This window comes from Macrobrachium rosenbergii, chromosome 16 (genome assembly GCF_040412425.1).
Source record: "Macrobrachium rosenbergii isolate ZJJX-2024 chromosome 16, ASM4041242v1, whole genome shotgun sequence".
NCBI classification, from domain to species: domain Eukaryota; kingdom Metazoa; phylum Arthropoda; class Malacostraca; order Decapoda; family Palaemonidae; genus Macrobrachium; species Macrobrachium rosenbergii.
Window position 1 is genome coordinate 16,903,726 of NC_089756.1, and position 27,500 is coordinate 16,931,225.

The following is a 27,500-nucleotide window of genomic DNA, read 5'->3' on the forward strand; positions in this document are numbered from 1 at the left end:
AGTATTTTCCCAGTTTAGAGGGATGAATATGGATGAAATAGCTTTAGTATTTTCCGAACTTTGAGGGCTGATTTTGGATGAAATAGCTGTGGTATTTTCCTTGCTTAGCACGCTGATTTTGAATGAAATAGCCTACTATTTGCCCTTTGGTTTTAATGTCTGGGCGCCTCATCCTCTTTCCTAGAGGAGAGATAGAAAGAGATAATAAAAAAAACGAAAAAAATTTAAAAAATAATAAAATTCTGAAAGTAATTGAGATAGGATGGTGTTTCAACCCACCACGCTCAAGACTAACCCTCAGGTTTGTGGATTTATACTAAGAATAATTTTCTATAAACCTGTGCTGCAATGAATATAACCGTTGCATTGTATCGAATTTATCATGAAGTCATTAACAACATCTCTCTCTCTCTCTCTCTCTCTCTCTCTCTCTCTCTCTCTCTCTCTCTCTCTCTCTCTCTCTCTCAGCAGACTTGTATATATATTTTTATCAGGCATGTAAACACTCCTCTTAATCTCGGCTTGTTTAGCATACGCAAATCTTTTTATAAATGTCGCTAAACAAATTTCGGTACCACATTATTACCTCTACTTTTGCATTGATCATCTCAGTCCATCAAGCTGGGAGGAAGTTGTATTTTCACCCGTGTCTGTTCGTTTGTGCGTTTGTAATAACTTAAAAAATTGGCTACCTTCTCGAGGCCAGCAGTTTCCGGGAGAAATCGGCTCAGGGCTGACAATTTGTTGTCACGGAAACGTTTCGTTTTTTATTAAACAATAGGGATTTGGTTCAAATGCTCCACGGCGGGCTATGTACACGTGGAATCTTTTTCGTATTGAATGTTTATTATTCATGTCTGTCGCACTAATGCATTCATGGGTTCTAGCTTATATGTACAATTTTTTTCTTGTTATTTATCCGATCTCTGTTAATTTAGCATCATCCTGGATTAATATTGGTGCAAAAAAGTAATCCCCGCAGGGGGGTAGTGCCGTTAGTGCACCTCATGTGGTGCACTGTAGGCATTACTTAAGGTTCTTTGCAGCATGCCTTCGGCACTTGCTGCAACCCCTTTCATTCCTTTTACTGTACCTCCTTTCATATTCTCTTTCTTCCACCTTACTTTCCACCTTCTCCTAACAATTGATTCATAGTGCAACTGGGAGGTTTTCCTCCAGCTCCACCTTTCAAACCTTTTACTGTCAATTTCCGTTTCAGCCCTGAATGACCTCATAGGTCCCAGTGCTTGTCCTTTGGCCTAAATTCTGTATTCAATTCAATTCTATAATCAAACAAATAACTGATTAATAGCCAGAGAGATAAACAATCAAGCGAGGATCTATACCATCACCATAAAGAGACGTTTGGTTTAATGAAGTAACTCATATATTATATATATATGATATAGACATACATATATACATATATATATATATGTTTAATCTGCTTTAATAGTTTTGCAATCAAAAGTGATAAGATTACTCTCTCTCTCTCTCTCTCTCTCTCTCTCTCTCTCTCTCTCTCTTACTGAAAATTTGGTGCCCGGATGTAATGTATATAATACAGGAATGACGCTCCGCGGATACAACCATGTTTTCAATATTCACGGAAATGAGATTACGGCGGCCATGTAGCGGCCCCGGTTATTAAAAAGAAAAAGAGAAAATATATATTTAAAGATTGTAGGCCGCCATTAGTGGTATTGGAACTGGCCGTAAGTATAAGTATTATATAATTTTTTGTCAGATTTGCGTTCGAAAGTTGTGCTGATAGTTATTTTCATCTGGGGCAAAGTGTCCAAAGTACGTTTTTACATGAAACTTTTTACTCTGTAGCATCCGCACATTGCATTTGTATAAGTTCCAGGGCTGAAGCAAAGTCTGTAATTATTATCATTAATATTATATATTCCTCTTTCACAATTTAGTCGTCTAACAATTCGTCCATATGCATGGCAATTATACCAAATGATATAAAGAGCGACGTACTTAAAATAATTAAGGGGGGACATTACTGGTGATTGCCAATTGGCCCAGGTATTTTCATGTTCCCGAAGTATTTGTGCTTAAGCAAATGCTGATTTTGTGCTTTCATGGCACACGACCATTAAGCATATATCATACTTGGACAGGATATTTTCCGGCCAATACCCATTTTTGGGAGGAAAAATCCTCACAACTTTAAGTCTTCAAATTATAATAGCAGTCCACCTTGGTTGCAAAGGGTATGTGGTGTGTGTAGTCCCTGATAATGATTCGTTAATGTCTCTCCTTTCGGTAGTTTAACGAAGGCTTAATTAAATATGTTGTAGATTAATTAGCATCTGTAGTTCCCGAGATTATTTATCCTTTATGACATTCGGTAAACAATAAAGATTCTACAGGGATTCAGGTAAAAGTGAGGGTCTGTAAGTTTTCTTGTCCTTAATGATTAATATCTTTAACCGTCATCCTCTTTTTCTCCTTTGTCGGTCGTATGCCAGGTGTTAAATTTCCAATATTAAGAAGCTGGGCTTCTGCGGGGAATAAGGTTGTTACCCCCATTCTCCTGCCCTTTCCTGTCCACACAGGAATAGCATTTCCACGCTCTTCAGTAGCTTTTCTTGTCCCGAGGTAAACTGGACCGATAAACTTGTGATCTAATATACCAGGCCTATGGCTCTGTTTGCCAGGCAACACGGATCTCTGTCAAGTAGTCAGAGTTCCAGAGCAGTCACTCTCATGGGCTGTTTAGGGTAACGATGCTGATCATAAGACCAGTGCTATAATGAATGTCTTATTCGGTCTGCGGTAGTTAATATTGAGCAAAATCTGACTTGTTCTCTGTTTATGGTCTTTTCTTCCTTTATGAGTTAAAAAAAAAAAAAAAACTCGGTGAGGAAGGTTGGTTCCAGAAGAGCTGGAAATGTGCTCAGTTTTTTGCCAAATCTGGTTCTTGTGTATCGTCAGTTCCTAAAAAAATGATATTTTTTATGCTGTTTAACACTAAGTGCAAAGGCAAAGTTACCGTAATAGCCTTGTAGGTGTTTGTAAATGCACCTCATAAGACGACTATCTCTCTCTCTCTCTCTCTCTCTCTCTCTCTCTCTCTCTCTCTCTCTCTCTCTCTCTCTCTACATTCTAGTTTTACTGTCGACGGGTGTTTACCTTGAAAACTTCGCCTTCCACAATTGGTTCTTCTACTGTAATTCCGTCCTTAATTTTTATAATATTTTTTGGTAAGCTTACGTTCTCTCTTTTTAAATGAATGACCTTGATTTTACCTGTATTTAAAGCCCAGTTTACCGAAGTGACAAAGAATTTCGTTTTTCCATTCAGTAAATAATTTTGAAACACTATAACCGCAGTTTATCGTAGTTTTCACGTTATGCACATTTCACAAATGTAACGGAATGTTTCAAAGTCGTATTAAAACCAGAAGCTTGAAAGAAAGATACATGCAAACAGAATTATTGCCTATAACTGGAGTGACAAATATTTTTTCAGACAACGTGGAACTGAAGTTTTATCGCTTTATTCAAAACAGGATTTATTATTATTATTATTATTATTATTATTATTATTATTATTATTATTATTATTATTATTATTATTATTATTATTTTATAACAATAATAATAATAATAATTATATTATTATTATTATTATTATTATTATTATTATTATTATTATTAGTATTATTATTATTATTATTAATATTATTATTATTATTATTATATAATCATGAGTAAGGCAAAAATGCCACTAACGTCATTTAGTAACTTTCCATAAAATAGATTAGATCATACATGAAAAGCGAAAACCACAGTTAAGATGAGATTAATATAACGAATATAATAAAAAAATGCAAATCTGAATAAATATGTATAATTAAAACACTGTTGAAATTTAAATAGCGGAAAACTGAGTCAAAACGCTCATCTGGATCACTCTGTCTTTCGTGATAAAACTGTCACACGAGGGACTGCCAACCAGCTCCTTTTGTGAATAAGCAAAATAGGAAGAGTTAAAAGAACAGGCACAATCAGTAGCGTCAGAATAAGCTGCATTTACTTTCAAACGTTACTTTTGGGGTGCACTAATTGACTAATTCCCCTCGAGGATTGGCCTACCTCTGTCAGGTAAATACAGGTAAGGGATCATTATTGCTCCGTGGCATTTGCTTGACGTTCTCCCATAATTCGAATGGTAAAAGTTAAGGATAGGAGGCATTTGTTTGTGTATAAGGGAATACGTTTCAGTAAGTAATTCTTGGGTTTTGTTTAAGTGGCCACCTAAATTTTTTGGCAAGGGTATCTGGTTAAGGTAGAGAATAAAGCGGTTATAGACATTTATTTCAATAACTTATCGTGCACTGCAAAAAGATGCTAAAATTAAATCGGCATTTGAGATACCTTTCGATGTACATTCCTGTACGCCTTTGGGAAATTGTATTTACTTGTAGAAAATCAGAATCTATATCTCTGTCTCTTTTCTGTCTGCCTGTCTGTCCGTATCTCTGTTTCTTTTTGTTTGTCCGTTAGTTTCTCTTCTCTCACTTCGTCCATCTGTATGTATGTACGCCTCTCTCTGTCTTCGTCTTTCTGTTTGTATGTTTGTCTGTATCTTTATGTCACTTCATCTGCCTGTCTCGTTTATATCTCTTTTTATGTCTGTCAGTCTTTTTGCCTCTCTCTCTCTCTCTCTCTCTCTCTCTCTCTCTCTCTCTCTCTCTCTCTCTCTCTCTCTCTCAACGAGAGGTAATCTCTTCTCTCGAGGAGGTAAATTCTCTCTCTCTCTCTCTCTCTCTCTCTCTCTCTCTCTCTCTCAACGAGGTAATCTCTTCTCTCGAGGAGGTAAATCTCTCTCTCTCTCTCTCTCAACGAGGTATTCTCTTCTCTCGAGGAGGTAAATCTCTCTCTCTCTCTCTCTCTCTCTCTCTCTCTCTCTCTCTCTCTCTCTCTCTCTCTCTCTCTCAACGAGGTAATCTCTTCTCTCGAGGAGGTAAATCTCTCTCTCTCTCTATCTCTCTCTCTCTCTATATCTCTCTCTCTCTCTCTCTCTCTCTCTCTCTCTCTCTCAACGAGGTAATCTCTTCTCTCGAGGAGGTAAATCTCTCTCTCTCTCTCTCTCTCTCTCTCAACAACGTAATCTCTTCTCTCGAGGAGGTAAATCTCTCTCTCTCTCTCTCTCTCTCTCTCTCTCTCTCTCTCTCTCTCTCTCTCTCTCAACGAGGTAATCTCTTCTCTCGAGGAGGTAAATCTCTCTCTCTCTCTCTGTCTCTCTCTCTCTCTGTCTCTCTCTCTCTCTCAACAACAGGTAATCTCTTCTCTCGAGGAGGTAAATCTCTCTCTCTCTCTCAACGAGGTAATCTCTTCTCTCGAGGAGGTAAATCTCTCTCTCTCTCTCTCTCTCTCTCTCTCTCTCTCTCCAAGGTAATTCCCCTTTTCAGAGAATCAAACCTCTCTCTCTCTCTCTCTCTCTCTCTCTCTCTCTCTCTCTCTCTCTCTCTCTCTCTCTCTCTCTCTCTCTCTCTCTCTCAAGGTAATTCTCCCTTTCAGAGAACCAAACCTCTCTCTCTCTCTCTCTCTCTCTCTCTCTCTCTCTCTCTCTCTCTCTCTCTCTCTCTCTCTCTCAACGAGGCAATCCCCTCTTTCGGGGAGCTAAACTTATCTCTCTCTCTCTCTCTCTCTCTCTCTCTCTCTCTCACCTCTATAGCTACAGGGTCAAAAAGCTCCCTTTCTTCCACCAGTGGCGAAGTCTGATCCCCCGCTGTCGGGGGGATGCCCTTGGGTGGCCGTCGAAGGTGGATCAAAGATCTCTGGGGCGCAGGGGGAGTGTCCAGGAGCTGGAGGTTTCGCAGGGTGTCTGAAGGAGGACTCAAGGGAGAACCTCGATGTCCGCTCTGGAAAGACGAGAAGAAAAAGTAAACGATTATCTGTTAGTTTGATTTCTCAGTCGGGTTCTGGTGACGTCATTGGAGATAACTGGTGTAAAGGATGCTCTTTTAAATTTGAATAGATTGTCAGTCAAGGACAACATGGCTAAGTTTTTTTTTTATATAAAATTGAATTGCTTTCAACTGACCTACGCTATTACTTTGATATATTCTAGCAATCAGAAAGAGGTTATAGTTGTTTATTTTCAATATGGTTAATTTTGTTTATTCGGAGATGATGCGATACACTCCATATGTCTATCTGGATCCAGTTATTGTGACTTGTAATATATGTATGTATATATATATATATATATATATATATATATATATATATATGTACATTTATACATACATACATATATAATTGTATATATATATATATATATATATATATATATATATGTATATGTATATATATACATATAAATATATATATATATATATATATATATATATATATATATATATATATATATATATATATATGTTCTGACGTGCGTGTGTGAGAGATAAAGAAAAAGCGGGTTAATATTACAAATAATTCATTAATGTTAGCTATAACTCAAAATGCCAATAGCTGTGTTGAAGAAATTGCAAATATCAGTTTAATATCGCTCTTTGAAACTCTTTTTTTGCGTAATTTTTGTAATTATGGTGATACATGTCATAATTACAGCCGATTTGCCAGTCTACACTTTACTGCAGTGTACATTTATCAGTGATTCAAGGAAAACAAATCTTAATATGGCTTTTGACGCACTTCCCTTTAGGTATCTCCTATTTCAGAGGGAGTTTGGGGGTACTTTTCACCATTAAAGTGTTTCTGTGATTAAGATAATTTGTCAAAATAGCAATAGTCAACTTGAGACGGCCCTCTCGTGGCTGCACTTTCTTACCGACGCTTTGTTTCCAGTTGTAAGTTTGATGGTAAAAGTGGAGGCATCATTGACGGTGCTCGTGTAAAACCATCTAAAATAACTTGAGCAATTTTAGTTTTGCAGAAAAAAAATCGCTTGCTGGGGCAAAGTCTGGCGGAAAATGCTAAAAAAATGTTTGGGAATATAATTGTGAGCGGTCCATTTCAAGACAATACCAGTGAACGTTGAAAACTTCCAAAGTTTATTTTTATATAAATAGATTTTAGGCTTTGGTGCTGAATATCATAAAGGCCCTCAGTCCAATAGTATTTAGGTTGTTTGCTGTTTTAGATTAAGCTAGTAGTATGCCGGCACAGGCTTTTGCTTCACGAGCTGCCCGTAGGGTATTTAGGCGACTCCAACTTGTTAAATGACGGACCGTACAAGAATGGGGGACATGAGGCAAATGCCAGTTGACGGATACCAGCAAAATGAGCATTTGAGAAAGAAAAAGGGCAAAGAGACCTGTGGTGTTTATGAAGATATAGGAGGAGAGGCGTGTTAGGAGGCATAGGTGATATGCAGACCATGAGCAGTGGTGCTCAACGAAGCCGTAGCTGTTGAAGAAGTAGGTGTGCAGATCAGTAATGGAAATACTACATGTGAATCTGATGAGTTTAGGAGACTCAGGTTCTTAGCGTGACCTTGCGTTATAAACACGAAGTTCTGATGTTTTTGAGTCACACTGGGCCAGTGGTGATATGATTTAAGAACAAATCTATGTGGTTGCATACCCTCTCCCGTATGGGGGTAGTGCCATCAGTGCACCTCATACGGTGCACTGTAGGCATTACTTAAGGTTCTTTGCAGCGTCCTTTCGGCCCCTAGCTGCAACCACGTTCATTCCTTTTACTGTACCTCCGTTCATATTCAAAGTGTAACGTCGAGGTTTTTCTCCTGTTACACCTTGAAAACCTCCTTGACTCTCAGTTTTCTTTTCAGCGTTGAATGACCTCATTGGTCTCAGCTCTTAGCCTTTGGCCTAAATCCTATATTCTATATTGTTCTCTTACATACCCTCGAATTAGTAAGTCCTGAACAGAATTTGAAAGCCACGGGTATTTCATATCTCAGACTATCGTGCTTGGACGGTGTCAGGAGTATAATAAGGTTACTTGTAAACTCAATAAGCTTTGATCTCACCTAAGTTACTGAGCTAAAAGCAATGGTGTGCGTATGCAGACCGGAGGAGAAACTGAACGCATTGCTTAAACCTTAATAATAATAATAATAATAATAATAATAATAATAATAATAATAATAATAATAATAATAATAATAATAATAATAATAATGGGGAAAAAACTCGGCAGTTATGTATGGGTACAAATATATTTAAAAATAAATCTAAACATATTCCCGAAAGCTCTCTTATCAGATTTATCTTTTAATATATTTGCACAAATACTTAACTGTGGATTTGCTCTCCATTTCAAGACATGCTACTATGAGTATTTTTAATTTAATAATAATAATAATAATAATAATAATAATAATAATAATAATAATAATAATAATAATAATAATAAATAATAATTCATAAAATTCTCATAATAGCATGAGTCACTAAAATTTTGAATTTTTCCACGGTGGTGTAAATGTGAATGTATATTAGAACTATATATACAAACGAGAGCTTTCGAGAATCTGCTCGATTCTCCTTCTCAGTGAGAAGGAAAATCGAGCAGGTTCTCGAAAGCTCTCGTTTGTATGTACATTTCAAACATATATTTACATATACACTACCGTGGATTTCTTCACCAATAATAATAATAATAATAATAATAATAATAATAATAAGTGTGAGGACTAAAGAGACTCGGTTCTCCCTCTCAGTCTCGGTTGAGAAGGAGAATCGCACAGGTTCCCAAAAGCTCTCGTTTGTATATGCATTTCTAACATATATTTACATTTACACCTCTGTGGACTTCTTCATCAATAATAATAATAATAATAATAATAATAATAATAATAATAATAATAATAAACTTCTATTAAGTGTGAGGACTTAAGGAAAACTTCTATTTCGTCTCTTTGCTTTAGAAAATGTATTCCGAAAAATGTGCAAGAAGGCTCAGGTGGCCTTATCCTAACTCTAATGATTCTTCCCAATATTCGATACAGGAGACTCTGCTATTTGAAACTAACTGGCTCCAAAGCAAGGAGTTATGCGGGAGATTATTATACCACCGGGATTTTCAGAGGCCCGTTTTATTTACCTATTTATTTATATTTGGTTCATTATATATTTATTAGTTTGTATGTATCTTTATATATATAATATATAATATATACATGCGTACATACATACATACATATATATATATATATATATATATATATATATATATATATATATATATATATATATATCAATATATCATCAGTAGAATTAATCAGTATAACAAGACAAAAGAACTGATCAGGTTACAGGAAAATGAACGCATTTAGTCCATACTGTCACATATCACTCTCTCCATTTGCACGCATTTCCTTCTCTCTGCTGTAAACTTTTGAAAAAATCTACCTCCTTACGATCTCCCCAAAATGGTCTAACACTTGGCTACTACAGTATTTTGAATATCTCTAAGATATTGTCAGTGTGGCGTAAATAAAATCACATTGGATGATTAGTATATATAATTCTACATTTTTCAACAATTTTTTTTCTTTATCTTTCGGAAGGGATGGTGTTACAAGGATATGTATAATCTCAGCAAGTCTCCAGGGGTGAGGTTGCTAACCCTTCCCCCTCTTTTACATGACCCCACCATACGCTGACACCCATTTCCAGCTGGGTGAACTGGTTAGCGGCAGGCTAGGAGCGATCCACTCACCTATTAGACGCGATTCGATCACTGAATCACTCAGTCACGGTGCCCGCCTTGCTGACTATACCTTTCATAATGATTATTAAGGTGATTTTTTAGCAAAATTCCAGGAAATAAAATGGCCGCATGTGCAGAAAATAAAAAAAGGAAACCATATTGTAAAAGTCCATGAAAGTCGCTCGCTGCCCCGATGTGACTCACGAGTAGCCAGTATGGTCACCATTTAGTAGCAGATATGGTCTCTCAGAACTAGCAAACATGTCACTCATAAGTAGCAGATATGGTCTCTCAGAAGTAGCAGATATGGTCACTCATAAGTAGCAGATATGGTCTCTCAGAAGTAGCAAATATGGTCACTCATAAGTAGCAAATATGGTCACCCATAAGTAGCAAATATGCTCACTCATAAGCAGATATGGTCACACTTAAGTACCAGATATGGTCATTCATGAGTAGCAAATATGCTCACTCATAAGCAGATATGGTCACATAAGTAGCAGATATGGTCTCATAAGCAGTGAATACCGTCACTCATAAGTAGCGAATATCGTCACTCATAAGTAGCAAATATGGTCACCCATAAGTAGCAAATATGCTCACTCATAAGCAGATATTGTCACACATAGGTAGCAGATATGGTCTCTCATAAGCAGTGAATATCGTCACTCATAAGTAGCGAATATCGTCACTCATAAGTGGCAAATATGGCCACCCATAAGTAGCAAACATGGTTCACCCATAAGTAGCAAATATGGTTAATCATCATTACTTGTCCTTCTCCCTTCTTTATCTTATTCCCTTATGCGTGCCTAGACAAGGTCATTGGGCCTCCCTTTCCACTGAGTCTCCAGCCTTAAAAGAATGAATCAGGTATTAATTTTTTCATAAAAAATAGTTCTGTTGATTTCCCCGCCTTCTGCTTGTGAGAAGCTGTTCATAATCATCTATTTAATTCTCCAGCCAAAAGTTAAAATCAAAAGAAAGGCAATTGTTACGTGATCGTGATGCGAGTAAGAATAAATTTTGCGGTTAAATCTAATAGCAGATATTTCGTGGGTCTTTGTTAGGAAAAATTTTCTCTTCCAGAAGGAATTATGAAAAAATGCATATCAAAACTGACGAATTTATGATGATATTCAAAACACAATTGAGGTTAAGAATAAACAAGTAAAAAATGCGCCTAAGTTTCTTTGGCACAATTGAGTTTTCTGTATGAGCCGCGGCCCATGAAGCTTTCAGCCACGTCCCAGTGGTGGCCTGTCGTATAGCGTTGCCAGATGCACGGTTAGGTCTAACTTTAACCTTAAATAAAATAAAAACTACTGAGGCTACAGGGCTGCAATTTGGTATGTTTGATGATTGGAGGGTGGATGACCAACATACCAGTTTGCAGCCCTGTAGCCTCTGTAGATTTTTTAGGATCTGAGGGCGGACAGAAAAAGTGCGGACGGACAGAAAAAGCCGGCACAATACAGAATACTAAAAAGCAGAAATATATTTTCCACCTCGTGTAGCGTTCCTCATATCACTTAGATATTCTTTATTAACTCTTAATAGACAAGTCATTTACGACACAATAACCATTGTCATAGGTAATGAATCATGATCTTAAGTCGATATAATTATCAGCCTCGAACGAATATCATCTAGAAGTGCGAGTATTAAAACCAGAAAGGAGTTCTATAATAAGCGAAAAGCTTCGCTTTGTTTCGCGACTTGCATGTATACGTGTGAGTGTGTGTGTTTGTGCGGGTGGGTGAGTGTGCGCGTGCGCGCGCTCGTGCGAAATCCTCATTCGGAAAGATATAATCCGCGTGTATTATAAACCTGCTTCATCATATGCTGAGTAAATGAAAAGCGCCTCGAGAAATCCTGAGGATTTTACGATTGGTTTGTCACAAGCCATTGGAAGTCGAATGCCATTCTCAGCTGATTGTGTGTGTGTGAGTGTGTGTGTGTGTGTGTGCGCGTGGGTGGGTGGGCGGGCGTGTGCGTGCGTGTGTGTTGGCGGAGGCGTGTAGGCACGGACGTGCTGGCGTGTGGAAGATTTTGAGTTTTAAGTAGTTTTCGTATTGGTGGAGGCGTATTTGCTCACACGTACGTGTATTTGTGTATATTTATAACTTGGGGTGTATGTATGTCTGGGTGTTAGTGGAAATGTGTTTGTAGTAAGTGCAGGGATTTTGAAACTTGTGCGTTTTTGTGATAGTGAAGGCGTGTCTTTTTCTTGCATTTGTTTCTTGATGCTTTTGCGTGTTTGCAACTTCTTTTTTTTTTATTGGTGGAGCAGTGTTTGCATGTACATGCAGATCTATAGATGCCTTTGTGTTCATATAAAATGATGAGAGCCTTTTTTTATGTATTTGCGGGTGTGTGGATACTTTAGTGAGTTTGTGCATTGGTAGAAGAGGGTGTGTGCATGCATGCTTGTATGGTTTTGTGTGTCGTTACATCATTGGATATGTGTGTTCATGTATGGCCAATGTATGGATGCCTTTTAATGTTGGTGTGTTGGTGAGTGCGTTTTTGTACGTACGGACAAGCATATAGATACTTGTATGTTCATTAGATTCATGTTCGTATGCATATGTGAATGTTTATTTACTTTTGGCGTTTAGACCTGCGTGGATGTGTTACAACCATGTTGCACCCAGAATGATCTCTCATCAAATTGTCCTAAATGAGAACTTCAATGCTTGTGGAAAGGAAAATGTTGCTTACTACACGAGGGCGGATAAGGAACATGATATGTTTCATAACTGGAGGCCAAGATGCACCCCACGATGTCTTGGTTCTTTTCCTTAAAATTTCCCTTTTAGACGGAGAGGCCGACGGAACAGACAACGCGATCTCCTTATCTAACTTGACCTAATCTGTTCTAATCTTACATTAGTGGCCGAAATGATTTGGGGTCCACATGATTTTGTTTCAAATTTTAAGACAGCGGTACATGGCGTTGTAAAGGAATATTTTAGCATCTTTTAGAAGTAGTTTCAGGAAAATGATCTTAGGAAAACAGAGTCAAGGAGTCGAAGGAACCATACATATTAGTGGGCAGAAGTATAAATCCTTTTTCGTATATATGCGGAAATTTAATTTAGTACGCATATGTGAGTAGTCTTTTCATAATTACATGCACACGAAATGGAGCCGTTGTCAAGTTAATATTGCAAATATGTATTTTTTCGTATAAGAGAGTAAAACATAATGAAAACGATTATTCTTTGTTATAAACGAAAACTTGTGACAAAATCTATTTTTCACAAATTATAACACGCAAAAATGACTGCTTGGTTAATCAACAATAGCGATGCTCCATTATTAAGTAACATCAGTCTTTTTCACAAATTACCGTTGGACAACTCCTACATAAAATGAATTGTTTTCATAAGATTAACAACCTTTCAGAGAGAGAGAGAGAGAGAGAGAGAGAGAGAGAGAGAGAGAGAGAGAGAGAGAGAAAAATAACTTAAATGAAACATACAAATAATATAAAGTTCTAAGATGTTATGAGAAGAGAGAGAGGAAAAACCTTAAAACATACAAATGATATAGTCCTAAGATGTTAAGAGACTAGAGAGAGAGAGAGAGAGAGAGAGAGAGGAGAATAACTTTAATAAAACATACAAGTAATATAAAGTCTTAAGAAGTCAAGAGAAGATAAGAGAGAGATAGAGAGGAAAAATAAAGTAATCATACAAGTAAAATAAATTCTAAAACGTTATGAGAGAGAGAGAGAGAGAGAGAGAGAGAGAGAGAAAAATTTAGATAAAACATACAAATTATAGAGAGTCCTAAGATGTTAAGATACTAGAGAGAGAGAGAGAAAGGAAGATAACTTGATTAAAGCATACAAGTAATATAAAGTCCTAAGAAGTCATGAGAAGAAATGAGAGGAAAAATAACTTAATAAAGCATACGAGTAAAATAAATTCTAAACCGTTATAAGAGAGAGAGAGAGAGAATGTTTACCGAGGGAGAAGTAATGAGGGTGATTCCACCTGCACCTGTCAGACGATCCCCACTTTGACACCTAACCAATTAGAATGGTCAATTTAGCTCTCTTCTCCATGGGAGGCCGATCCAGCCTGGGAGAGGTTTTAGCTATATCCTTTGCATATTTGAAGCAGTTCGTGACATTTCGTAGATATTTTTAAATGCTGATTTATAAGGTTTTATGCTCTCTCTCTCTCTCTCTCTCTCTCTCTCTCTCTCTCTCTCTCAATATCTTCGGACTTTTTTTATGGATTATGTGCATTAGTTGAAATCTCTCTCTCTCTCTCTCTCTCTCTCTCTCTCTCTCTCTCTCTCTCTCTCTCTCTCTCTCTCTCTCTCATCACCTTCGAATTTTTGTATAGATTATGTGCATTAGTTGAAATCTCTCTCTCTCTCTCTCTCTCTCTCTCTCTCTCTCTCTCTTTCTAATATTTTTAGGCTTTATATAGTTAAATGTTTTTAGTTGGAATTTCTCTCTCTCTCTCTCTCTCTCTCTCTCTCTCTCTCTCTCTCTCTCTCTCTCATGTCTTTTTCTAAATTGCAGCTTCTGTAAACATCATGTAATTTTAGTTTTTCCACTGACCTAAATTAGTGACCCCTCTTCCCGCACCACCAATTCATTTGAACTCTGGTACAAATAATAGATATCTCGATAATATTTTTATTTAATGCATGCTCAAATCATCGAGCTTGTGGCTTTGATATTCCCGGTAGATCAATCAATACCGAGCTTTTGAAAACTATTTACGACTCGTGGGTGAGTTTTCATAAACATTTGGCAGACGAATCTTTAGCATGATTTGAAAAGTCTGAGGAAACTTAAAGTTCTATGCTTTATCGATTGTTTAATCTATTTCAAGCGAGTTTAGAAAGATTCCTTAGCGCATTTAAAATGTAAACTGAAGGCAACGTAAACAAGATAAATCCATAAAAAAATATTCTTGAATGGCTTTGGAGGTAACACTAGACGAGAAATACCTGGATTTGATTGGCTGCACGCAGAGAAACTTATAAAAAAAAAAATGGGCTAACTAGTAGGAAATATCCGCAAAACACAGTACCGCGCGTTGCCACCTTTCAAAAATGCCCAGTGGTGTGTTATCTCGACTATCGGCGGTGTGTTTAGACTAAAAGGAGTGATCGCTTATCTCGGCTTCAAAGGATGCAGGTATCTGATCCCGACTCTTTGAGCTGGACATTTGCAAAGAGGGCGACACAACGATCCTAAGAGAATACGAGGATTGGGAGACCGATAGCTAAAATGATGAGGGCGGGGAAAAACTGCGATGTGAAACATTAATAATAATAATAATAATAACAATAATAATAATAACAGAAAGAAGTATGGATCAAACTCTCTCGTTCCTGGATGTTTATGTCAGCAAGGACCTGAAAGGTTTCGAAACTAAGGTTTACCTTAAGGGGGCCACTCATAATCATTATTTTTCTTCTCGTAATAATGGAGTTTAGAAGGGAGTATTATTGGGTTTGTTTTTAAGAGAATTCGGCATATGAGACCTCAGATATTTGGATTTAGAAATGAGTCTCAGAAACTGTTTCACGATGTTAGCTTATCCACCATAGTTTCTAAAAGATGCACGAAAGAAAATGAGGGACATCTAACATGCACAAAGATGAACGTGTAAGGAAGACGGGAAAGAGAGGCAGGTTGAAACTGTATTTTCACTGTAGGATGAAAAATGAATTGTTGTTCTATTACAGCAACACAATCAAGAGTAACGTCTGTAGGAATAAGGCAGCAGATCAAGGTAAAAAACTAAACGTAGGAGAACACGATACGAAATGTGAAACTTGCTCCCTTTCTTCTGTTGGAGAAACAGGCAGGAATTTAGGCAAATGCCTTTCCGAACATTAAAACTATTCATCACGTTCCATATCCCCGTGAATCAGTTATACATTAAAGCTACATGAACACATGGCAGGCACAATGCTTCAGCAATTCAGTGCTCTGATGAGAAGTGCACAACGACGGTTGATAACTGTAAGATTTATAAAGCAATAATATAAAAAGACGCGTTATTGTGGAAGGGGGTATTACTTCTACACCCACGGTGGTTGGGGACAATTACTCAAGTAGCTTATATAGGATCAATGTGGATTATGTCTTGTTGGAAACGGGATTTTCGAGTGTGGATTGGAAAACTAATATGGATTCTGTTTCTGTAGTTGACCAGCGCCATTTACCTGGCAATCCTAAACCCAACCCAGGGGAAAGCCTTCCTGTCATATTTTAAATGTATTTGATAATGGAAGCCAGGTGAGATGAGGAGGGACAGCTTTTGTAAAGAGAGAAAGTCTCATGGGCAATCTTCCGATACATTTCTTCTGAAGGGGATAATAGCCCTTGATAGCTTAAGAATCCTGTATTTGCATAAGATATTCTTAAAAAATCATAAACTAGAAATGTCATAGGGTTTTCGGGAATAATAATAATAATAATAATAATAATAATAATAATAATAATAATAATAATAATAATAATAATAATAATAATAATAATAATAATAATAATAATAATAACTAGATAGTTGGAAAGTCTCACCATTTTGGAAAATTCTTATTCTCTCAAAGGTCTTTGGAAAATCGGCCTTAGTCAGCTGAGGTACATTTTGCAATTTCATGAAAATGGGTCGGGTATGATACATGAAACATACGCTACCGGGGTCTAAGCGATGTCAGGCAGGGCAGCCGATCGAGACCACAGGTCTACCCCAAAGCCAAATCAAAAAGTCCTTCAAAAGAAGGCATCGTGCTTACCCCATACAAAATGGGAAAAAAGCACGTTAAAAGAAGAAGAAGAAGATTAAGGACCGATTTAGGTCAGCCTCTGATATTCTTTCATCTCAGAGCAAATGTGAACGTCGTTGAGGGCACATAGAGCATCTCATCCCGTTATCCTGTTTCGCCGTTTCTCCCAAAACTGTCTCCGTATGGTGTTAGTGCTGTCAGTGCACCTCATGGGATGCACTATAGGCATTACTTAAGGCTCTTTGCAGCGTCCCTTCGGCCCATAGCTGCAACCCCTTTCATTCCTTTTACTTGTACCTCTGTTAATATTCGCTTTCTTTCGTTTTACTTTCCACTCTCTCTAACAATTTCTTCATAGTGCAACTGCTAGGTTTTCCTCCTGTTACACTTTTCAAACACTTCTACTCTCAATTTTCCTTTCAATGGTGAATGACCTCATAGGTTCCAGCGCTCGTCGTTTGGCCAAAATTCTATATTCCATTCCAGTACAAAAACTAGTTTATAGGAATTGACACATGCTATGCAATTCACCATTCTGGAAGAGACACCTCTGGCCTAGCGTTCGACTCTCCGACAGGCCAATGAAGAATTAAAGGAATTCATTTCTGGTGATAGAAATTCATTTCTCGTCATAATGTGGTTCGGATTCCACAATAAGCTGTAGGTCCCGTTGCTAGGTAACCCGTTGGTTCTTAGCCACGTAAAATAAATTTAATCCTTCGGGCCAGTCCTGGGAGAGCTGTTAACCAGCTCAGTGGTCTGGTTAAACTAAGTTATACTTAACTTTTGGAAGAGAGACCTAAGGCCTTGAGGTGACATACAGCTGGAATCTGGTAAGCAAATGAAGTGTTATTGCAATTTATTTGAAATTTTCATCTGGAAAGAGAAATGTTTTGATCCGGTTTTTGACGGTCTTTGCTCTCTTTCTTGACCCTCTGCGTAGGTCAGTGTCGCAATGATTTAGGCAAATTGATCAGAGGATTATGGGATACTTTTCTGTTACATTTCATAAGGACTTGACGAAACAATAAATTTTAGTATGCATGTAGTGAGGTTTAACATTAAGGAAAATATGACTAACAAATCAAGTACCTGGCATATTCGGGCAATTGACAATGCCAGTCATTAGGCGTGTTTGCCGATAATGTTCATAATCACGGTTAGCTTTAAGCACAGAATAACCTGTTAAACACTGGTTCTATTATTACCTCTGCAGGTGCCAAAGGGTGCCCATACACGCACGCTTTACTGTCAGTTGGCATGAAGTCTTAATGGTCCGTGTATGGGAGCTGTTTGTATTGAAGAGCTAAAAGTGGTGCTTAATGTTGTTCTGGTGTGATTACTCAACAGTTGTCTTCGAGTACAACAGTAGTGAATACCCAATTCTACACGTGTTGGGTTGTACGAAGTAGTATGGCAGTTTATGACTTTATTTTCGTGGGGAACGAGCATTTGTTAACTTTGCATGAAAAAAGAAAATACCTTTTAGGTGGCATTCATTGATCTGTCTAAGACACAAGGAGGTCAAGTGTGTTTTTTTAGTTTACTTGTAAACAAGTGTACCACGTGGGGTGGGGGTTGGGGGTGTGTGCGAGTAGTGCCGTCAGTGTATCTCACGTGGTGCACTGTAGGCATTACTTAAGGGTCTATGCAACGTCCCTTCGGCCCCTAGCTGCAGCCTCTTTCATTCCTTTTATTGTGCCTCCGTTCACATTCTCTTTCTTCCATCTGACTTTCCATCCTCTCTAACAATTGTTTCATAGTGCAACTACAAGGTTTCCCCCCCTTTCCCCCCGCCCTGGTTACACCTTTCAACGCTTCTTACTGTCAAATTCTCTTTCAGTGTTGAATGACCTCACAGGTCCCAGCGCTTGGCCTTTGGCCTAAATTCTATATTCTCTCTCTCTCTCTCTCTCTCTCTCTCTCTCTCTCTCTCTAAACTTCAAGTTATGAGTGAACGGTACTAGTCAAATATTTCACGTGGATGGAAATTAGAGAATATAGACAAGAGAATAATATCATTCCATTTGAGGAGAAAAATGATGATGCTGATGATTATTATTATTATCAGTTAAAAGGGTAAACAATTGAAACTGACTTAAATTCATCTAAAACGTTCTTACTGTTATTATTATTATTATTATTATTATTATTATTATTATTATTATTATTATTACTGATGTTGTTGACTTTCTTGTTTTCCTGTATAAAATGCTTGCAAAGTCTAAGAGAATTACATTCGGAAAATGAAGCAGTTTCGTTATATTCATGTGAAAAATACACCTAGGGACAATAACACACACACACACACATATACGAGTATATATATATATATATATATATATATATATATATATATATATATATATATATATATATATATATATATATATACTGTACATGTACATATGTGTTTGTGGGCGCGCTCGCCAAGAAAAAAGGTAAATAAGAGGGATGGAGAGGGTGGGGGATGGGGGTAGGGAACAGTCGACGACGATGTACTATTCGTCAGTTTTTTACAAAGTACTATTTGTTAATTTTTATAGATCTTCTAAGATTGGACTCCGATTCAGAGTCGTAGAAAAGAAACACCTTAAAAAAGGTAACGATAAAGAATGAAGGGACGTTTGTTTCTCCCATCTGTGCCTTCCTTTGAAGGTCAGTCGACTGTGCTATGGAAAGTGCTGATTTTTTTGACGTTTCTCTACTTTCTTGGAGGTGGAGGAGGGGGGATTAGGGCCCTTCGTTTGGTCGGGGTGGGGGGTTATCTTGACTTCTACCCTCAGAGTAGTGCTGTTTTCTATGTTGAAAACTTTTTAGAATACGTCGGCTCTATCTTTATATTCGATCAGATTTTTCTCGGAAAGGAATAATTGTGTTATGTCGTTATCTTTATCTTGTCTTTATTATCTTATCTGGCTTTTATTTTTGTATTTCACGGTGGTCCTTTTTAAAGGTTAAATTTAGCTTCTTAACTAAAATTTCCTCTGATGTACGTTACTTATTATTAGCGATTCATTGAGAGATCTTATTGCCTTAGTAATCATTCACAAATTTTATGTAAATTTTCTTATTTTATAATCATATTCGATTATTAATCTCCTACAACAACGATTGTTGGATGAGGAAAAGTAATCACCCGTGTTTGCTTCCGTTGGTGTGAGTATGTGTTTGTGTGTGTAGATTTGTTTGGTGAAGCCAAATAAAAAAATAATAACTATAGGTAGTTATAAATGAAGAATTTGAATTTTGTCACCTTGGGTGATGGTTTAGGAATGGCGAAGGATGTGTTGCATCTGGTGCCAAAACATGTTTATGGCGTAAACACGGTTGCAGTTAGTTTGGTTTGTGTTTGTATTTTGTAAACTTTCAGTCGTGATATGCAAATTTTCCGTACATGCACACTTATTAGTGGATAAACGCACAAAATAAAAGGCAGACGGACTAATAAGGAGAACGAAAATTTCCGTGTGTTAACCTTAATCTGTCACCTTGTACAAAGTGAGACATTTTTATTAACGCCGCCTAAAAGTCTTTAATTAAAGCACCACCTTAATTTTTATTCCGCGTCCCAAAATTCAAACCGTCTGCACTTAGAAAAAAATGATAAGCAGTAATTCGGAAGGGTAACTGCTGCTTTCAAAGGATACTTATTAAAAGATGCATCATTTCTTTAACGAAATTAAAGCACATTTCCCCTTATCCTTTTTTTTTTTTTTTTTTTTTTGCGACACCCCGCAACACTGATGTTCCAATTCCGTATTTGCCTCTCTGACGTCAACATCTTGATTAAGCTCGCCATCATCACCAAAAAAAAAAGGAAAGAAAGAAAAAGCTGAAAAAGATTCGGTGACCTTAATTAAATCCTTCTCTCTTTCTTTAATGTTCATTCATTTGTAAAAGTAGGACCACGGGCCGAGAATAAGATCTGTCGCGAACTAAAAGATTTAGGGTCTTATTTTGCTCCTTCACCACGCCTCAGGAGCGTAAGATCTCACGAATGGTTTCTCCGTCGTTGTGCTGCAACAGCTCCAACGACATAAAACTACATTGGTAATGCGCAGCTTCAATTTTATGAGCAGGTGATTGGTTTAGATTAAGCTGGCCTTATGCCATCACGGACTCTTGTGTAGTAAAGCGTGAAAGGGAGTGACAGACCTTCTGTGGGCTTCCGGGTTTTGTCACCCAGCAAAGATCTACAAAGAGCCGTCTGCTAACTGTTCTTTCAAATAGTTAATCGATGGACGAAGATATGCTAGCGTTTTTGCTTAATACCTGCTTTTTAAAAATTTTTAATGCGAAGTCAATTTTTTCCGAATTAATCAGTTTGCTGGAGGAACACTAGAACATAATATCTAAAAGGGTAATTTAAACATTTTTATTCTTTTGATGGACAAGAGACTCTCGTCATAGCTGATGTAATGTTATAACTGAAGGAACCTGGTTTATCCGTAAAGACAAAATGTGTGTTTTTTTTATATTTTGTGTTTTCTTTATTTTCTTTTATGTTTTTTTAATATGCACCGTGATAAACAATATCTTGAGCAAAAGAGGAGGAAAATAGTCCCTAATGGAAGAGTTAAAATAAAAGTTTTGCTCTATAACAAGATTGCTTACATGCTTACATGCGGCTCAGGAAACCAAGGCCCCGTGCTGGTAAAAGGCCAACTTAATCTGAGAAAGGTAACCTCTTGCTCAGCAATATGAAATTGAATATTCCTCAATGAATTGACTCAATTTAACTGATGATTCACAAATTATTGTAGTTTTTAACCTATTCTTTCATTGAGATCACATTAAGAATAAGATCAGAGTAACAACACCGGTAGTAAGCTTTCTGTTTGTTGACCCGTGTCCAGAGGTTCACACCAGGGGTCTTCCCATTCATCACGGGCCTTCATTGAGTAAGGGAAAGGCCCCCGAGCCTTGGTAAGGGCCCGTGCTGGCATAAGGCCGTTTTAATTTATGCCAAGCAACAATATCAAATAAACTAAGTGCCTATATGCGATTATAGTCCTGTTCTTTCGAAGTTATGCGATAAGTCAAAGCTAGGTGCAGTAACGTAAACTTACTTCGTAAGTGAATGGAGAACTATAATTTCTGTTCACTTTAAAGACCAGGATGTTCCGTTTAAATGAATCCATTAGATCTTTCGGTGTTGTCTTTATTAAGATGAAGGAAAAAGAAAAAGCTTTGTTCTGTGGGAATAGTTAGTCTTCACAGGACTTCTTCAAGATCCTGCGAATGTAACTGAGGAAAAAGCAGTGGGCAGATCCGAGGAGAGAGAGAGAGAGAGAGAGAGAGAGAGAGAGAGAGAGAGAGAGAGAGAGAGAGAGAGACAAATAAAAACGTGTTTAAAAGCGATAGGAAAATATAGTGTAATGGTAAAGAACTGCAGATATGTGGAAAAAACGTTTTTCCCCCGAGTTCACAGCTGAAAAAGTGAATTTTAGAGTTTCAAAATGTAAGGGTAAATAGTAATGGGAAAACCTTGTATTTTTACGTGATTTTTATAAATTAATGAGGAGATACTACTGATAAGCAACGATAAAAACTGAACTGCGGTAGAAATATAAAAAAAGTTTTCTTTTTAATTCGTTAATGAAAGTTAAACTTTCATGATTAGAAGACTGCATAGCTGCAATAGATAAAGGAAATCAACACATGAACGATATAGCAAAAGAAGCCGCTAAAACATTCTTAATGGAAACCTGGCAAATATAGTCATGAAAAAAACTGTAAAAAATAATTAAAATGTTAATTGACGTTTTAATGACAGAAGTTTTATTTATTAAATTTGTTAATTATCTAGAATATTTTAGAGAGGTGGGGGGCGTGCTTGCGAGATACATTGCTTACAGTTAGGATTTGATCTCAGAACTAATTACATGCAACAACCGTATGTAATTAATATTTAAAAAAATAGTTATTTTTTTTTACTTTTTGGTCATAAAACGCAATTTCTGCTATCAAATTAACCATCAAATTTTTTTTTTTTTATTACTGCCTAAACTCGCAACTAATTAGCCAGATATTTCCCCCGACAAAATCCTTTTTGCTTTCCCCTTTGCGACGCACTGGTGGTCTTCTTTTAAAAATATATGCATGGTAATTTTTTGTTTACCAGTTGTTGTAACGTTTCACATACTGTTTTTTAGACGCGAGGTATGAAGTAATCATAAAGCGTGCACCGACGGAGCAAATGTTTAATGAAGGAAATTTTCAGTTTTCACCATTTATATTTCCTTTTCGACCAGAATTATTTCGGTCGATGAGACGCCAGGTTATGGAAACCAATCAGTCCATCCTTTCACTGTTTCTCGTTCTCTTTCCTAAAGTGCAATTTTGGTTTCTGGTATATGTAGTTTTGGGAGTCCCACTTCCTTTCAGGAGACTTGTAACACCTGCCAGGCCACCCTTCCCCATAGTTAACCTCAGTAAACCTACAGTCCTTCGACTACTCAGCTCGATGACGGTATCTGTCCTCTTATTGTCAAGGCCTGGGACGCTTTTTTACCCTCCGTTTTCCTGAGCCTTAAACCATCCATCCTCTTCCTTCTCTTATTTTCTTCGAGCTGGGGCTAGGTACGGACGCTGGGTCGCCCATCCCATTGGCCTCTATTCAAAAGAATTTTTTCAAAAATACAAAAAAGGAAAACAGGAGAGAGAGAGAGAGAGAGAGAGAGAGAGAGAGAGAGAGAGAGAGAGAGAGAGAGAGAGAGAGAGAGAGAGAGAGATATATCTGACGCTTTCCACCGCAGTATGTATCGACCCCACACTCCGGGGGAGTGGAGGAGGGGGGGGGGTTAGTGCCGTTAGTGTAATGTAGGCATTACTAAAGGTTCTTTGCAGCATCCCTTCGGTCCATAGCTACAACCCCTTTCATTCCCTTTTCTGTACCTCCGTTCATATTCGCTGTCTTTCATTTTACTTTCCACCCTCTCCTAACAATTGTTTCATAGCGCAACTGCGAGGTTTTCCTCCTGGTACACCTTTCAAACCTTTTTACTCTTAAACCTTTTTACCCTTAATTTCCCCATTCAGCGCTGAATGACCTCAAAGGTCCAAGTCTTGCATTTCATTCATTCAGCATTTACCGACTAGGCCAAATAGGTCTCCAGAGTACAAGTTGCTTCAGCGCTGCATAACTTCATAGGTCACAGCGCTTGCTCTTTAGCCCAAATTCTATATTTCATTCATACAGGACGTACCGACCAGACCAAATAGGCCTCCAGAGTACAAGCAACAGCAGAGACCGGCGTGGCACCAGAGAGACCAACAGCTAATGGAGGAAATCCAATTAACGAGCGCCCCACATCAATTTCTATTTTTCGAGCAAACCCAAAAATTAAGGGATCAGCTGCTGCCTTCACACCGCAGGTCCCAAATGACACCTGGCGGAGCTAATTTATTGCATTAACGGGTTGCATTTTCCTCGTTCGAGTCCAGGAATAAAATTATGCCTTAAACGGTCGTAAGGTATAAACCCGCTGGAGAGGTTAATGGGCATTTCATGCTGAAACACTTTGCGCCACAATGGTGATGATATATATATATATATATATATATATATATATATATATATATATATATATATATATATATATATATATATATATATGTGAATGTCTTTTCCTGTAATACTACAGTGTAATATGAATATAAGAAGGCCCATAAAACACTATTTAAACGTTGAAACCATATATTTCGGGCACTAGCTTCTGTGCCCCTGTTCACTGGTAGAATATGGACAGGTGGAAAGTTACAATGGTATATATACAAAAACATAAAGGTGTGGCCCTAGGCCTCCGATGCTATGGAGGTGGCGTTTCTTAAGGAGGAGAATGGCCAAATTCCCAAGTGGTTTTTGGCCTCATTAGCTCCCGTTTGGCGATGGATCTGGCGGTCGCGTTTCCTGGGTCATCTTCTTCATGAGGGATTTGAGGATTAAGGTGTCGATGTCATCCGATTTCCAATGTCCTCCTGACAGGTTCATATTGTTGGTTTGATTGATGATAGCAGATTCCAGTATCCTTCTTTTGTACGGACAGCTACTTTTGAAAACCAACTCCGCCCCACTCCAGTTAACCCTTTGATTTCGGTTGTAACGTATACGACGCATTTAATAAACTGGCCCGGAACACTGTTGTGTCGTATACGAGCACCGGTAATTTCCTTTTATGTGAAGGACTGATGATTGAAATACTGGCCTCTTTTTCTTGATATGGTAACAGTCTGTCAGTTGCTATACAGTGAATTCATATAAATTCACGTGTTTCCCTAAAATTCATTAGTCTTCATCAAGATGTCACAGGAGGACGGGTCAAGGGTACGACATCCTCGAGTTGACCGCCGGCAGATCGAGAGAAGAGCTCTCGACGAGGATAACTATTTTATAGACCTTCTCGACTCATTTTCTGGATATGAAAATGAATCGGATTTAGAAGGAAATGAAATGGATAATTATGGTCCTGGTACAAGAGACAGTGATGAAATATCAACCGACAGTGAAAATGACGAAAATCTGCCACCTACAAATGAAAGCCAAGGTGTCAAAAGAAGGCGGAGACAGCGAAGTGACCCAGGTGATGAGTGGGAGTGGGCTGCCAGCAATTTCCAGCCCAGAGATTTCATATTTGACAGCAGTGGCAGTGGCATTACGTCGAAATGTAATGTGAATGAAAATTCAAAGGAAGTAGACTATTTTTTGATTTTTCGACAACGAATTTATGGGGCTGATTGCTGAAGAGACAAACCGTTATCAGAGATTCCTTGTTGATACGCTAGGAGATGCAGTGCCAAAGTATTTGCGAAAATTTGCTCAGGTTACTGTGGAGGAAATGATATGGTTCCTTTGTGTGATTATGATCATGTCGCATATAAGTAAACATCGCATCGTAGATTACTGGACTACGCTTGAGACATTCGAGACAAAAGGAGTGAGAAGGCTGATGGCAAGGGACAGATTTCTTCAAATTCTACGGGTTCTACATTTCGTTGATAATTCACAGGAAACAAGCCCAGATAATAAACTAAAAAAAATTAAACCCGTGCTCGACAGTGTGCGTAGAAAATTGCGGGAAAAATTTCAACCTTTCCAGGATTTATGCATAGATGAAAGTTTAATGTTATGGAAGGGAAGGCTAAGTTTCAAGCAGTACATTCCAGATAAAAGAAGTCGATTTGGAGTGAAAATATTTGAACTTTGTGATGCCAAAACGGATTATATTGTCGATTTTATAATCTATACTGGAAAAGATACAGAGATATTGGTAGATGAGGATCTAGGGGTATCTGGTTCTGTGGTAAAAACATTTATGGCCTCGCATCTCGGAAAACATCACATCCTGTATTTCGATAATTGGTATTGCAGCCCAAAACTGCTCAAGTATTTGGGCGACAACGAAACAGGAGCATGTGGAACAGTCCGGAAAAATAGGAAATTTATGCCTAAATTTCCTGATGTGAACAAATCTGAGATTTCGTCTCAAAACTGCAATGGAATATTAGGTTTAAAATGGCAGGATAACAGGACAGTGTATATGATATCTTCAGTACATGAAAATACAATGGTAGACTGTGAAAAAGGTGTCGACCAGGGAATTTGTGCAAAAACCTGCATGCGTTGTTGACTATAATAAGAAAATGCGGATTGTGGACAAGAACGACATGCTTATTAGTTCTGTGAAGTGTATCCGTAAAACCACGAGATGGTACATAAAACTATTTTTCCGTCTGCTTGATATGATACTAGTAAACTGTCATCACTTGCATGGATTTGTTACTGGCAAGAAAGGGTCATATTTACAGTTTTCTAAGTCAGTCGTTCTGCAGTTGATTGAAAGGTACCCTCCAGCACCTAACAAGATAATTACCCGCACCGTAATAACGCAGCCAAGGCGGCTAACAGAAAGACACTTTCCTGATCCAGTTCCCTCAACAGAAAAACAACTGCGACCTAGACTAAGGTGTCGTGTGTGCTCGCATACATCCTGTAGGCCCAAGAAAGGCCAGCAGACATATTTCATGTGTAAAGACTGCAATGTAGGACTATGTGTCGCTCCTTGTTTCAGAGAATACCACACACTTCTGAATTACTAGAATTCTGTCGTAAAAGTTTTGTCAAGATTATTATGTTCAGCTTATTAAATATTCAGATTCATAACCATTTGTTATTCACATTGTTTGATTTCATTCAACTTATGTCATAAAAGCTTCTTCCAATCATATTGAGTCTTATGTGTTTATACATTTTCTGATTTTGTTTTTTTATCTACAGCAAAAGATTTTTGTAAAAATAAATGTTGAAATTCATCCGTATTATAATTTTCTTCATTAAATTATGGCTTTAGTCTTTAGTGAGAGAGAGAGAGAGAGAGAGAGAGAGAGAGAGAGAGAGAGAGAGAGTAAATTACTATTTTGCGTTTAATGTTCCTTTTCTGTCCTTTGAAGACTGGATATCATAAAATATAAAATGAGTCGGATGTAATGTAAATCTGATAATCATGGTATTGATGATTTATGATATATGAGAATAATAATAACAATATAATAACCGTTACCATGAGATTAATGAATATAGACAATGTTGTTGTTATTATTATTATTATTATTATTATTATTATTATTATTATTATTATTATTATTATTATTATTATTATTATTCAGAAGATGAACCCTATCCATATGAAACAAGCCCACAGGGGTAACTAACTTGAAATTCAAGCATCCTAAGAAAATGGTGTTCATTCGAGTGAAATAACAGAAGGTAGTAGGAAATACAGAAAGAGGAGATCAGTTATTAGAAAACAGATGTACTAACAATAAATAAATAAAAATGTAAACAAAGTATTAAATACAAGATGTATTGCATAAGGGTAGTAATGCATTACATTCACTTGAACTTTTGAAGTTCCGTTTGCAACACATCCTCAGTAAAGAGGCTGTTCCACAGTCGTAAGGCGTGAGGAATAAAGGTCCCCTGGAACTGAAAAGTTCGAAGGCGAGGTACATTTACTGCACATTGATGCTGCTGTTCAGCGAATCTGGTTGCTCTCGACAGCAACA

The 27,500-nt window shown here is 37.5% G+C and overlaps 2 protein-coding genes across 2 annotated transcripts in view; one reads left to right on the plus strand and one right to left on the minus strand.

The window, feature by feature from the left end:
* LOC136847113 (DNA excision repair protein ERCC-6-like) overlaps positions 1-27,500 on the plus strand; it is a 248,636-nt gene that overhangs the window by 24,038 nt on the left and 197,098 nt on the right. The window lies entirely within an intron of this gene.
* Positions 1-27,500, minus strand: part of LOC136847115 (uncharacterized) — a 140,950-nt gene that overhangs the window by 17,696 nt on the left and 95,754 nt on the right. The window contains exon 2 of the mRNA XM_067118453.1: positions 5,690-5,884. Within this exon, the coding sequence (XP_066974554.1) occupies positions 5,690-5,884 (195 nt within the window). The remainder of the gene's footprint in view (positions 1-5,689; positions 5,885-27,500) is intronic.